The sequence below is a fragment of the Parambassis ranga genome, chromosome 4 (genome assembly GCF_900634625.1).
Source record: "Parambassis ranga chromosome 4, fParRan2.1, whole genome shotgun sequence".
NCBI classification, from domain to species: Eukaryota; Metazoa; Chordata; class Actinopteri; family Ambassidae; genus Parambassis; species Parambassis ranga.
Genome location: NC_041025.1, coordinates 12,154,035 through 12,169,302, shown reverse-complemented (window position 1 = coordinate 12,169,302; position 15,268 = coordinate 12,154,035). Strand labels below are relative to the sequence as shown.

Here is a 15,268-nt window from a genome sequence, read left to right as displayed (position 1 = left end):
AAAATGCATTTAAATGTAGTAGTTTTATCTTTCTTCACAGCAACTGGAGTGTTTCTTAAACAACATATAATTAATGAATGAATAAAAACTAGGCTCAATTTATATAATCCTCTGTTTGCATACAAATGTTAGATGAAATTCTACACCCAAAAAGTGAGCTTCTTTAACATTTAATCCAACTTGAAAATGGCAAGTAAATGGTAAACAGTAGAACTTTGATTCTCAACATGTAACAACTAGTTTGGTGGCTGCCTATGATCCTGTGTGCAACTTGAAACCTCCAATGCACATGCACTGAAAATTAACACTATTGTTAAGTAGAAAACAGCTTGTGTCCAGCAGTTTAACCATTAAAATGCATGATTTTCCCCATTTTTGTATTGGGGTTTTTTATTTGCTAAGCCATGTCACACACTATTATTCTAAAAAGAGTAGTAATCTATTTAAAACCACTCACAGGTTTATATCCCACATTGTGTTCAGTAAATCTTTACTCGGCCTGTTACATTTATTGGTTCCGTTTACTGTGATTTTTTCCCCCTTTTCATGTGATTCACCCACGGCGCATCATCACCCTTTCTTGGGCGTGTATCAAGCAAACGCGTGGTCTGCGCCCATTGGCTAATTGAGACATTCGTCAAGATTCTCTCTCCTCCGATTGGCTAAGACTACTAACGCTTCCTTATTGAGGTTTGCGACCAACGTCCAATCAGATTCAGCCATCTGTTCCGAGCCGAGAGGAGAGCAGCGGCACCGTCTCAGCGGCTTTCACTGTAACATATGACTGAATGAGAAACTGGACGCTGTGTTGATAGATACATAGATTTATTATTTACAGATATTTGTGGTTATAGTTCGTGCTTGTACTTGACTGGGTGCTTCCGCTCGTCACAATGACAGCCCTGTCGCTGCTGTTGATGGCCGTGTCGGCCGCATCTGTACTGGCCGAGTCCACTGAGTATTTCCGAGAGCAATTTGAAGATGGGGGTGAGGTCTTTAACACACAAATTTACATTCTTTGTTTCATTGTCTTGCTGTTTTTTTATGCTCAGATATAAATTACTGCATAATGTATTTTATTGTCAGGTTCCCTGAATGGATTATGATGTTACCTCAGTTACAGCTATCTAGTCTACAAGACCACCATTTATTATTTATCCCTGACCCCCACCCCTATCTTCCCCTCTCTTTCCTATCCCCATGCTATCACCATGCTATGTCTGTGTCTCCCCCTCCCTCCCCCCTACTGCTGCCTTCCCCCCTCCCACACATGCACTGACACTCTTCTTTACCCAGCTGCCCCCCCTTTCTTTCATCACACAATCCTGCAGAGTAACACATTTTCAGTGCACCTGCTCTGATGCATCATCACAGGTGGATTAGCAGCTTGTGAGTCATGTCACAGTGATTCCTGTGCAGCTGAACCTTGACTTGTTTTTGTGCAGCTGCCTGGAAGAGTCGCTGGGTGGAATCCAAACATAAGTCTGACTATGGCAAGTTTGTCCTGAGTGCAGGGAAGTTTTATGGAGATGCAGAGAAAGACAAAGGTGAGTGGAACCCATGTTTTGATATTTATAGTGTAATAAAGGGAAGTTTTATCTCTTAGCAGAAGATATCTGCATATTCAAGGTGGATCATGTCTGCAGTAACACTGCTGTACTTACTGCAGGTCTGCAGACGAGCCAGGATGCCCGCTTTTATGCTTTGTCATCCCGGTTTGATGACTTCAGCAACCAGGGCGAGCCTTTAGTCATCCAGTTTACTGTGAAACATGAACAGAGCATCGACTGTGGTGGAGGTTACATCAAACTGTTCCCCTCTGAACTTAAGCAGGAGGACATGCATGGAGACTCTGTCTACAACATCATGTTTGGTGAGTGTGAATAGAGCCAATGTGGACCAGTTTTTTACAGCTCTTTATATTGCCTATACACAAACATTCATTGAGACTGTCTACATTCTAACTCATGTATTTGTGGGCATGTTCAGGTCCTGACATTTGTGGCCCTGGTACCAAGAAAGTTCACGTGATCTTCAACTACAAAGGCAAGAACCATCTAATTAACAAGGACATCAGGTGCAAGGTGAGACATCCATAGATGGTTCAATTACAAAATGGGTTCTCAGCCACAACTTGCATCCCTTTCAGCCTCAGAGTCATATATATGTAAATGACACATGAAATGTAAGAAGTTCTGTTTGACAAAATTGGAACACTGACACCTAACATTTGTTTTCTCTGCAGGATGACGAGTACACCCACTTGTACACACTGATTGTCAACCCTGACAACACTTACGAGGTTAAGATTGACAACAAGAAGGTCGAATCCGGCAATCTGGAGGATGACTGGGACTTTCTGCCTCCCAAAAAAATTAAGGACCCCGAGGCTAAAAAGCCTGAAGACTGGGACGACAGGGAGAAGATTCCTGACCCCGATGATAAGAAACCAGAGGTCAGTCTGCTGGTCCTGCTTCTACAAATAGCAGCTTCACACAGTCCTAACAGAGAGCATACATGTCATTTCTATTGAACATTTGTTTGATACATATTCATATCAATTTTTATTTGCAGGACTGGGACAAACCAGAGAACATTCCAGATCCTGATGCAAAAAAGCCTGATGACTGGGACGATGAGATGGATGGAGAGTGGGAGCCACCTATGGTCACCAACCCTGATTACAAGGTACACAGAAAATGATACATAGCAGTCAGTTGTAGCACCAAAACAATGAATTGATCAGCTGATTAATGAATAAAAAGTTGATAAAAAAATGGTAAATTAGAAAATGGGGTCAGTAGTTGTTATTTTAACTCCTATTTATTACACAGTGCTCTATGCTTTTATGTATGTGTGGTTAAATTGTTGTATGGCCTCTAGAGTACACTCAGCAATCTCTGCAATGTCTGAAAGAGCAATACATGATTTGCAACTATACCACCATAACATAGTGAAAGTAATCCTTTTCTTTTTACCACTGCGAGCTAAAACAATATAATTATCTTAGATTCACTTGTATTTAGTTTTTGTGTTTCACCTGACATTTAACACACTGATTTTCTGTGGCTGTTTACTGTCCACAGGGAGAGTGGAAACCCAGAGAGATTGACAATCCTGCCTACAAGGGCAAGTGGACCCACCCTGAGATTGACAACCCTGAGTACACAGCCGATTCTGAGATCTATAAATACAAAAGCGTTGGTGTGATTGGGCTCGACTTGTGGCAGGTAAGGAGATCCTGACTGACTGTCATGTATTTGTTGAAATAAGGGTTTTTCAGCTAAATGTTTTAAATGCATCTGTAGGTTCATGTATTATGTTTGCATTTGATAGAAATTTGCATTATGGTTTACATGTGCTTTTCTGTAGGTCAAGTCTGGTACCATCTTTGACAACTTCCTAATCACCAATGACCCAAACCTGGCAGAGGAAGTCGGCAACGACACATGGGGCAAAACTAAGGTATGATCACAGACCACATGTAGTAGGATTGATGCACTGATCGCTTATAGTCACTTCTTTGACCTTGTTTTGGTGTGCTTTTCCTCCAGGATGCTGAGAAGAAGATGAAGGAAAGCCAGGAGGAAGAGGAGAGACAGAAACGCGAGGAGGAGGACAAGAGGAGGAGAGAAGAGGCAAAGGAGGAAGAGGAGGAGGAGGAGGAGAAGGATGAGGAGGAAGAGGAAGAAGAGGAGGAGGGGGCAGAGCACGAGGAAGAAGAAGAAGAGGAGGAGGAAGAAGAGGAGGATGATGGCACAGACTCTAAACTCAAAGACGAGTTATAAACTCAGGAACTGCTCAGACTGTGTCAGTGATAGGCCGGAAACTGAGATGACTGACACCTGTGGGGTGGGGGAGGGGCTCCTTTATTTGTTTACAAAACAAGGGCATAAAAGGGCAATTACTGTTTTGTTTTTCTGTTTAATTGTGCTACTATGACTACTACTACTACTATAATTATTATTATTATTATTATTATTAAATGAGAAATAGTAATAGGAAGAAAAAAAAACGAATGTTAAGACTGTACCCAACAGAAAAATATAAATAGTCTCTTGTGTTTTACAGAAATCTGGGTTTTTATGAAGTATAATGTTGTGGTGACATGAAAATGATGACCATGAACATCATTTGTTTACATCACCTGTTTTGTTTGTTTGTTTCACATGTCTTTTTTGTTTCTGCAGTCATTTATGTTAGTGTGGGAGGATGGCATAGGGTTCCATGTTCCATGTCTCCAGTAAAGGTTGTTGGGAGTGCATCTGGGCTGTAACTCTACATATATATATATTTGACATCTACCATAGGATATTAATTCTGGGTGCTTTAAGATGGAAGTCCCTTACATAGTTTTGTACTGTACAGTTACCACTTTTTCACTTCAGTGTACCTCCTGTAGTCTTGTGTGTCTAAATAAACTCTAGTCAAACCTTGGTGTACAGTTAGGACATGCTAGTAGCAGGAATTCTTCCCATCATTTGGTACTCATTCACTTTAGGTTTACTCATCATCTGTGTTTACAACCAGCCTCCTTGTTTCTGTTTCTAATGCTTTGTGCACTGCTGTATCCCACACACACACTGCTCTGACCAGTCTGAAAGATGCTCCTTTTGTAAAAGACACATTTTGTACTAATGGTAGTAAATAAAGTGGGATGATTCTCTTGTTGCTGTGTTTAAACAAAACAAAAAAAGGCAGGTGATCTGTCCAATAAAAATGACCAGAAGAAAACATCTTTGTCAATTATTCATGTTTTTATGTGACAGGTCATTATTATGTTTGATTATTTTGAGTACCCAGGCCTGAAACACTGAAACTTTATCTGTGTTTTTATATAAAACATTATAAGTTCTTCATAGTAGTGGTGCACAGTGGTGAGACAGTTTTCTGCATCGGTTAATTTTATCCTGCTAAATTTATGAAGGAAATATCCCACTAAATGTATGACTGACTACTATATAATAGTAAGCCTTTAGCATACTTACTGAATCAGGCCTTTAATTTTAATTTAATTAATTCGTTATGAATTTACTTTGAAAATTTGCCTCTACAAATTTGTTTTGCTTATTGTCATTTTGTTTAAATGCTTGTTAATTACAGATATTTCCATAAAGTTTGATCTAAATCTGTATTTAGTGTAGCTTTTTTGTAGTTTTTGAAGTATTTTGTGTTACTATGAAAACAATCAACTGGTTGGTATGAATTTTAGATTTTTAAATAATAGAAAGATTTTTAACAAGATAATTTTCCTTTTGAACTTGAGTGGAGGGTTTTCAAAAAAATTGATCACAAATATATTTGTATAAAAATACAACTATAAATGGAAATTTTTTGTGTTCTGAATGCACAATAACAAAATAACATACAGTACTGCTGACCCTGATGGTGGTGTATTATTGGTAACAGCAGAGGAGACCTCAAAAACCAACTTTGAGAGCCTGGCTTGCGGAAACGATTCAAAATTAGAAAATTCTGAATACAAGTTTGATAGTGCAGCATCTAATTTTAGGACTAAAATGGAGTCTGTAGCTTGAAATCTGTAGGAGGAGATACATTTGGCAAATGCCGCTCGTTGAAGGGCTCTCTCTTATAGACTCCCATGTTAAAAATGACACTGAAATTGCTTAATATTTGAAAAATTATAATTTTTGGAAAAAAAAATGAAGTTGACCGAGAATGTCCTCTGTGAGATGAACATTTTGATAGTTGAATGGCTGAAATCGGTCAATGTATGCTGAAGATACGCTGCGCCAAAAAACGTACGGAAGAATAAGAAAGATAGAAGAAAGAAAGAAAGAAAGAGGGTGAATCAAACTAAGCAATCAAACAGCAATCAAACTAATTATTATTGAAGGTTTCCGGCAATGTCCTGAATGAGCTGAATCTTTTAATGTTTGAATGGTTTGAATCTGTCATTTTTCCGACCTGTGCATCTTAATAGGCCTATACACACATATACGCCTTATGTGTCATTCAGGAGCAATCATGACCTGTTACTTCAAAGTGATTTGACAGTGCTTTATCATTTCATTTCATTGGTAACAATAAAATAGATTTGGAGATTCAAGCCACTCAAAACTGAGCATGATAACATTGTACTAACATATATAGAACACCTAAAGAAAACAGCTACACAGATGTATGTATGTACAAATACATAAAAATAGGCAGAAAAAACATGCACATTAGTGCAATAAAATTGTAACATTGTAGTATATCTGCACAGGAACAATCACTTCTGTGCACTGTGGGTATTTGGTTTACACTTAAAATCATTTTGATGGCAGGTTTATTTTATCCATGTTCAGGCAGACAACCAGACAAACTTTTTTTCCTGCTGTCTCTCCTGTGCTGGTAAAAAACATTTGCCCACCCAGGTGCATTCTGGTCTACCTCTCTCCTACCCCGCTCCTCTAAGCAGCTGTACACACGTCCCATGGATCAGGCTGGAAACAGCCAGGATGCAGTGATGTCACATTCATTTGGGATCTCCTAAAGTGGCAGCAGTGGTGACACCCATGCAACGCATTTACAGGAAATTACTTTTAAGTGTGTCTCTTTGTGTCTGATTAAAATTTGTGTCTCTGGACCTCCCAGGTTGAAAGTTGTGATGAAGCACTAATATTGTCCCAAACAGAGCAGAACTTAATAGAATTCAATGGCATTTATTTGTCAAGGACAGCAGACTGTCTCTTATCACTATTATAACCATTGATATAGAATAGAATAGAATAGAATATACTTTATTATTATTATTCCCTTGGGGAAATTTGGGTACCAGCAGCACTACAACACCGACAGTCAGAGCAAGAGTTAAATAGAATAAAATAGAATAAAATGGAATATAGTGCAGTAAAAAAATAAAAGATAAAAATAAAAGATAAGAGGAATTATTTACAAACATTGCACACCAGCATAGATGGTCATGTGATATAGTGCAGTAAATGTAAAGGAATTATGTACAAAATTTGCACAGCAGCATAGATGGTACAGATGTATTATTGCACATATAAATTATTGCACGTGTGTTGTATCAGGCAGGCTGTACTCCTCCCTCCTTCTCCCCCTCCTGCCAAAAGCAGAGTTGTAAAGTTTGATGGATCGGGGGACAAAGGAGTCTCTGAGTCTGTTGGTCCTGCTCTTGGGGAGGAGCAGCCTGTGACTGTTCAGGCTCCTCTGAGCGCTGATGACAGTGTGCAGAGGATGACTGGCATCGTCCACAATAGCCAGAAGTTTGAAGCCGGATTGAGTGCGGACACAAGTGTGTGCTAGCCAGATTTGAAAATAGGTCTGAACGCATCCAGCTTAAAGGCTGTCTGGGCTCAATCCTACTCTAGCTGGAATGACTTTCTCCAGTGTGAACGGGGCCTTAGTGTTCTCCTCTCTGCCACTGTCACCAGGGAGTCCAGCTTCATGCCGACCACAGAGCCGGCCCGCCTGATAAGTTTGTCCAGCCTGTTAGCACACCTTTTGTTTATGTTACCCCCCCCCCCCCCCCCCCCCCCAGCAGACAACAGCATAAAAAAGTGTACTGGCCACCACAGACTGGTAGAACATCCACAGGAGTTTCCCGCAGATGTTGAAGGCTCCCAGTCTTCGCCGGAAGTACAGACGGCTCTGGCATTTCTTGTACAGGTGATCTGTACAGCATGTCTAGTCCTGCTTGTTGTCCAGCCACAACCCGAGGTACTTGTAGTTGCCTACAATCTCCACCTCGTCGTCCCTGACGGTCACTGGACGTGGCTGTGGGCTGGACTTCCTGAAGTCGATGACCAGCTCCTTAGTCTTTGAGGTGTTAAGCTGGAGATGGTTCACCTGACTCCAGGTCGCTGACTACACTTCTGTACTCATCCTCTCCATCATCCCTGATACACCCCACGATGGCTGTGTCATCTGCAAACTTCTGGATGTGACACAGTTCTGAGTTGTAGCAGAAGTCTGAGGTGTAAAGGGTGAAGAGGAGGGGCTGATTACAGTGTCTGATGTGGTGTCCTTTAGTCTGACGTACTGCGGTCTCTCCGTGAGGTAGTCAGCAATCCAGGACACCAAGTAGTGGTCCACTGACATGTCCCTCAGTTTGTCCAGTAGCAGCAGGGGCTGGATGGTGTTGAAGGCACTTGAGAAGTCCAAGAAAAGAATCCTCACTGTGCCCCTCCCTTTGTCCAGATGTGCTTGAACACGGTGTAGGAGGTAGAGAATGGCGTCCTCCACACCCACACCTGCCCGGTAGGCAAACTGTAGGGGGTCCTGAGCCTGATGCACTTGGGGCTTGTGGAGGTCGAGGATGAGCCGCTCCATTGTCTTCATTAGCTGTGATGTGAGTGCCAACGGTCTGTAGTCGTTCAGCTCCTGAAAAATATGTTGATGCTGTACATAAAGGCCTCCAATGAAAAATATGATGGTATGTGAAGTAGCTTTGAAGGAGTCGGGTTCTCTTAAATTAAGCCATTTTTGTCAGCACAACAATGCCATTATCATCTTTTTCTAACTTGATAGCAAACATTTGTTTATTTACACAGCCAGCTGTTTTGGAACATCATTCGTTTGGAGCTGTGTCTCTGTCCACCTGGTGAACGTAAGCCCAAGTCGTACAATGTTATTTTAAAAAATGTCTACCATAGCTGCTTGATGTGAGCGACCATTAGGTAAAAAATAAACTTAGCCTGTCAAACTTTGAAAATTGTTTCATGATGTTCAATCAGACAACTGATCCGCACATAAATAGTAGTGTTTTAATGGTACACTCCTTTTACCAAGGAGAAAGTGCTTCATTTTATAATTCAAAGGTAATTGACACTTTGTGAGAGAGAGCTCATTGTCGCAAACATTACCATACTGTATGGTGGATGGGACAGATCTAGTAATTCAGATGTGTACAGCATAACTGCGAGCCTAAAACATACATGCAGATTGCATAAGAGTGGAATAAACAGATGATATACATTTACAGCCAGGTACTGTGACAGTATTGTTACATCACTTCATACATTTATTCATTCATTCATTTATATTTATACAAGATTTACAGAAATCACAAATCACAAGGGATGGTGTAGTTGGCCATGTTGGGAAGACCAGAAAGCACACAGCAGCTCAGAAAGCAGCGGCCGACGTCCATGTCGCAGGCCCGAGACCACTCATTCGTCTCCCTGTCATAGTACTCAACATTAGAGGTGATGGTGAAGCCATTGAAGCCCCCAACAACAAAGAGCCAGTCCTCAACTACTTCGATGCCAAAATTGCAGCGGGGGTTCATCATGGAGGACACGTTGCGTCAGGTGTTGGTGTGAGGGTTGTAGACCTCAGCGGTCTGCAGATAGTCTATTCCATCAGAGCCACCAACCTTTGGAGTCAAAGATGAGAAGAAGATGCATCACTTATCAATTCAATTGTCACATAAAAAAGTAGCCGCTTTAAACCGCAGATGAAAGCTGGTCACACATTTCTTTCATGCACTTACTGCATAAACATGGTTGTCGTATGCAATGACTCCTAGCCCACTGTGCAGGCTGCTCATGGGAGAGATCAAGGTCCACTGGTTGGTCTCTGGGTTGTAGCACTCTGCTGTTTGCCGGCACTCATTCCCGTCAAATCCACCACATATGTAGATCTGAATGTAAAAAGGGGGGGGGGGCAATAAGAAATTGTCATTTTTGTTGTTGTTGTTGTTTGTTGGCTCAAACTGGCAGCAGTGTTTTGTAAACAAATCTTTCTGTTCTCTGTTATGTTCCATTGTGTTCCACCCACCTTGCCGTTCAGGGCTGTACAGCTGGCGTGGCACCGCTGCATGCATGGGTGCAATTTCAAGCCACTAGTTGGTTTCTGGCTGGTAGAACTCAGCACTGCTGAGATGTGTGTGCCCATCAGAGCCTCCCATGGCGTAGATGCACCCGTTCAGCACAGTCACACTCAGAGAACCGCGGCCATAGTGCATCGATGCCACCTCTTGCCATGTCTGTGTGCTCAGGTCCAACCTGTGCACACTATTAGTGGCCATCAACACCCGGGGAAAGCCACCAACACAGTAGACATACCCACTGAGGTAGGCTGCACCATGACAGGAGCAAGGAGGCTCAGAAAGGTTTGTTATGTTCATCCAGTGATTTGCACGGACGTCAAATGTGTCAATTAAATTAGGTGGATTCCTGAAGCCGTTCCAGCCTCCAATGGCCAGTAAGATGGCAGAAGGTAGACGAGGCCGACCGAGGAGTCTGTCTTTGCATTTGATGACCTCAGAGACCATGGCCTGGCACAACAAGTTGTCCATCACCAGCTTATTGGACAGCACATGACTCTGTATGTACTCTGTAGGCATCATGCTCAGCCTGACCTACAACAATACAGAGAATAAAGAGGATATAACTTAACAGTCTGTGTCAGAATAAATAAAAATACATTAAAAAAATCATGGTTCCTAATAAAGAACATTACAATACATACATACAAACATACAAGTAAAACAATAAAATAATGGTCAGTTATTTGAAATGCTATTAGCAACCGGAACAAACAAGATCTTCATTCTCTTTGTTCTACATCGTGGCAGTCAGTCAGGATCAGTGGTGGAAAGTAACTAAGTATTTGTACTTCGTTACTGTACTTAAGTAAATTTTTATGTATTTATACTTAAGTAAAAATAACAGTGTATACTTTATACTTTATGACTCCATGTTGCAGCTGTTACCTGTACTTTCTATTCCACTACATTTCTACAGTGTTTGTAGTCACTTGTTACATTTGATGAACACAGTGCTGGACTGATGTGAGGTCAGACTCTGCATAGAGATGGTGTCACGCTGCCAGCTGTGTTTCTATAATGTGCCTCAGTCATGATGCCGGTGCTCTGGCTCAGTTAGCTAACTAGTTAGCTACTGTCTGCTAACACAGGTCCATCCATTAATGTCTGATTAACATGAATCATAACATTAATCTACAGCAGGAATACTGACACAGTAAAAATGCTGAATGCCTGTTTTTTATTAGCAGCCTCTCTGTTCACTTGATGCCCACAGCCTGCCTCATGACACACAGACCTGTCCATAGCTGCTTCTGGACTGAACATGTACATTAACTACACATTGTCCATTTAATTTGAAGGTGATTTCTTTTATAATTTTAACCTGTTCAGATATCCTTTGCCATGGAAATCAATAATATATATTTGGTGTGTGTGTACTTTTACTAGACTTTTACTTAACTAGGATTGTTGATGGAGCACTTCTACTTTTACTTGAGTATATATTTTGCTGGGTATTTGTACTTTTACTTAAGTACCAAGCTTCAGTACTTCCTCCACCACTGGTCAGGATGCAGAGCCCTCTTTGAAGTCTTATCTTTAATATATTTTTTTCATTCCTCTCATTACTCTCCTCCCTTCATCTGTCATAGTATCATTATCAGCTTATTGTAGGTAGGTTGTCACAACACAAATGCTTGGTAAGGTTTTGGAAAAGATGATGATTTGCATAAATTCTCCTCCATTTTCAGAGTCACCCAGAAGACCAGCATGCACATGAGCACAATGCGTCACTCAGGTAGTCTGTGTTGCTTTCTATTGATCACTCATCAGAATAGATGATATTGCACCTTCTGGCCTATAAAAGGGTAAAGGATGGCTGTACTGGCCATCATCTTGACATGGAACACATCTAATAACTGGTAACCCTCTATTGGGCTGAGGTTGGCTTCAGTCACTGTCTTGAAATAGATTAACCTATAAAGTGAAAATTATAATGTATAATATAAAGTACCTCTGACAAGAGAAGATCTGTGTATCCTTCTCGTTCCTGAGGTTCATGTGTGATCCACCGAATGATGGCCTCAAACACAGCTGCCTCCTGTCTCACATTGAGGTCGTCACTGCTGATGATGTCACTGACATCCTGGGCCGAGAGCTGCAGGAACTCTTCGCCAAAAACCACTTCCTCAAAGTGACTGAGGACATAGTGGAAAGCCTTGAGGTGCAGTTCAGGGGCGTGGTAGTTTTTTGTGAACTGCCAGATGCCAATGCAGTTGTGTGGGCAGAACATCTTTTCAAAAAATTTGCAGCATATTTGCACCAGCTTCACTATATTAAGGGAATCAGCTGCCATGAAAAGCCTCTGTGCATTGAACTCTGTCACATTAACAGAGCCAGTGTATGCAAACTCAATGATGAGCTCCATCATGTCTGAGGATATGTAAGGAATACTGTAGACTTTCTTGTCAGGTTCAGATGAAGTGCGTGTGAAGAGAGCTCTGAAAGACACAGAAAAAGTTCCACAACATTATACACCACTTTTATGCATTTCAGTTTTTAAAACAGATACAAAAATTAGTCACTAAGTCACTGTTGGATTTATGAGTAACTTTATTCAACAGTCTAGGTAAAGGTCTAAATCTGATTGCTGTAACATTATCCACTTCACTTATGACTTACCACATCAATACATCAATTTTAAGTTTAAGATAAAATAAGTTTGAGCCTATAGAGAGAGAAGTCACTATTAGATGCTTTAATGTCAACATGTCATACATGTCATATCATCCAAGTCCCACCTGGGGCCAGCAGATTAACACACACTTGTTCACCGGTTGTTTTTGTCATGTTCAAACATTAAGGACTGCTGCTGCTTTCTTTATGAGGTCAAGCTGACAACATTTTCCCCAGCAGTTGACTAGTGATCACAACAATATCAGCAAACACACTGAAACACTGTAAACTATAAAAACAAGATTGCAGTGAATAATCTCCAAACACTCGCATCATAAACTACAACAAATCCTTGTTTTTGTCTCCCTATGTAAAGGTTATTAACACATTAATTTAAAATTGAGACAATCAGTTCACCTGAAGTAAGTGTACTTCGCCAAGATGACTCTGTGGATGGGAAAGTCATCATCCTCCACTCTGATGACAGCATCGCAGAGCAGCCCCTGCTCACAGAGATCTGTGTACACGTTCATGGTGACTTTGCAGATTTCTTCTGTCAGTGTTTGTTTGTTGTTGTTAACAGAAGTGCAAAGACACACTGTGAATCAGAATCAGAATCAGAATCATGTTTATTGCCATGTAAGTGAAGGGGGTTCACATTACTAGGAATTTGCCTTAGTGATTGGTGCATACAAAGAACATATAATAATTAACATGCAATAAGATAAAAACTAAAATAAAATTAAGTAAATAAACTAAAGTAAGGCTAAATTTACATGACAGACATGGTGTAACAGACATACAATGAACAGAACATAAAATACTGTGCAGATGAAATGGTAAACATAGACCCTTATATGATCGAATGGAACAGTGTAATAATGTAATAATGTAACAGGTACCACATGGATCGGTGAGGTGGTACTCGTGTGCAAGTAGTGCAAGATGGAGTAAACAGTGCAAATAGTCGTCATTGTGCAGTGACTGTGAATGGAACTCTTGTCATCAAAGCACTCTACATCACCATGGAGACATGTATACATGTTTACATGTCTACATCACCATGGAGACATGTATACATGTTTACATTTAAAAACTACCCATCCTGGCATTTGTGAAGATACGCTGAACCAAAAAACATACAGAACAATTAAAGCTGCAAGCAGCATTGCGGGCCCTCGCGCACCTTGCGATCCGCGGGGCTATTGCTGTCTTCTCTCCTATGCTCTTGTCTCCTATACTCTCCTGTCCTATGCTCTCTTTTCCTCACATTTGCAGAGATGTACAACAAACACATGTTTACAACCAAACTTTCCTGCTACCAGTAGGTGGCGCTATGACCGTATCATCCTATTAGCATATATATCTGTTCAGACTCGGGTCCATAGCAGTACTGTAAGATTTTGTCCACATTGCATGAAGTATATGGGTAGTACTACATAGAATAGAGCAAGTTCCTTTGTAATGGCGAATGGTCAAATTTGAGGCCACTCCCCCACCACACGGTAATACTTTTGAAAGAGTTTTGGAATGCCTCTATTCCCTATGGTGTCCTGAGTGGACACAGTGATTTTCAGCTCAATTGTATGAAGTATGTGAGGCGTGAAAAGTTTTGAAGCAGGGTCACAAATAGGCAAAAAATGGCCACTAAAGTCAAAATGGCGGACTTCCTGTTGGGTTTGGAGGGGGGGTCCAAGAGACTTTTTTGTGCGTCTTGGGGTGATACACATGTGTGCTAATTTTCATGATCCTGTGTCAAACTGGCCAGCGGGGCTACGCGTTAGGGCAAAAAATACAGGGAGTTCATTTGTAATGGCGAATGGTCTACTTTGAGGCCACGCCCCCGCCACACCGTCAGACTTTTGTAAGAGTTTTTGAATGCGTCTATTCCCTATGGTGTCCTGAGTGGACACAGTGAGTTTTAGCTCATTTGGATGAAGTATGCGAGGCGTGAAAAGTTTTGTAGGAGGGTCACAAATCGCCAAAAATTAACAGAAATTTCAAAATTGCGGACTTCCTGTTGGGTTTGGAGGGGGGGTCCAAGAGACTTTTTTGTGCATCTTGGGGTGATACACATGTGTACCAATTTTCATGACCCTACTCAAAACAGGCCAGGGGGGCAGGCAGAAAAACCTATGAAAACACAACATTTTGTGTAGCCAGTAGGTGGCGCTCTGTCAAAGCCTCAATATTGTTTTATAGATGTGTTTAGGGTCAGACTCTGATCATACATGTGACATTTCGTACAGATCGGACAGAAAACGAAGAAGTTATAGAGACTTTCTGTGTCCTCAGAAATGGTCAAACTTTGAGGCCACGCCCCGGCCACACCGTCAGACTTTTGTAAGAGTTTTGGAATGCGTCTATTCCCTATGGTGTCCTGAGTGGACACGGCGAATTTCAGCTCAATCCGATGACGTATGCGAGGCGTGAAAAGTTTGGCAGCAGGGTCACACATCGCCAAAAATGGCCACAAACCTTCAAATGGCGGACTTCCTGTTGGGTTTGGAGGGGGGGTCCAAGAGACTTTTTTGTGCGTCTTGAGGTGATACATATGTGTGCCAATTTTCATAATCCTGTGTCAAACTGGCCAGAGGGGCTACGCGTTGGGGGCGCTATAGAGCCATTTTTATATGTGCATTTCAAAAGTCAGCAAATTTCAAAATTTTTCGGGCGAATGAATTTTTCTACCAAGTTTGGTGAGTTTTTGGGCATGTTAAGGCCCCCAAAAATGCGATCTTAGGGGGGGAAGGAAAAAAAATGAAAAATAATAATCCTAAGGGTTTCAATAGGGCTCTTGCACCATTCGGTGCTCGGGCCCTAATAAGAAGAAGAAGAAGAAAGAGGGTGAAT

The 15,268-nt window shown here is 41.3% G+C and overlaps 1 protein-coding gene and 1 pseudogene across 1 annotated transcript; one reads left to right on the top strand and one right to left on the bottom strand.

Annotated features, from left to right (window-relative positions):
• The first annotated feature begins 710 nt into the window (after positions 1-710).
• LOC114434943 (calreticulin-like) lies at positions 711-4,671 on the top strand. The gene is made up of 9 exons (XM_028404412.1): positions 711-987; positions 1,446-1,547; positions 1,670-1,873; positions 1,990-2,084; positions 2,246-2,455; positions 2,575-2,688; positions 3,087-3,230; positions 3,373-3,465; positions 3,555-4,671. Exons 1-9 carry the CDS (start codon positions 894-896, stop codon positions 3,786-3,788), a joined length of 1,290 nt encoding a protein of 429 aa, XP_028260213.1. The 5' UTR covers positions 711-893; the 3' UTR covers positions 3,789-4,671.
• Positions 4,672-9,034: 4,363 nt separating this feature from the next.
• On the bottom strand, positions 9,035-12,185 carry LOC114434602 (kelch-like protein 10; annotated as a pseudogene).
• Between the last annotated feature and the right edge of the window lie 3,083 nt (positions 12,186-15,268).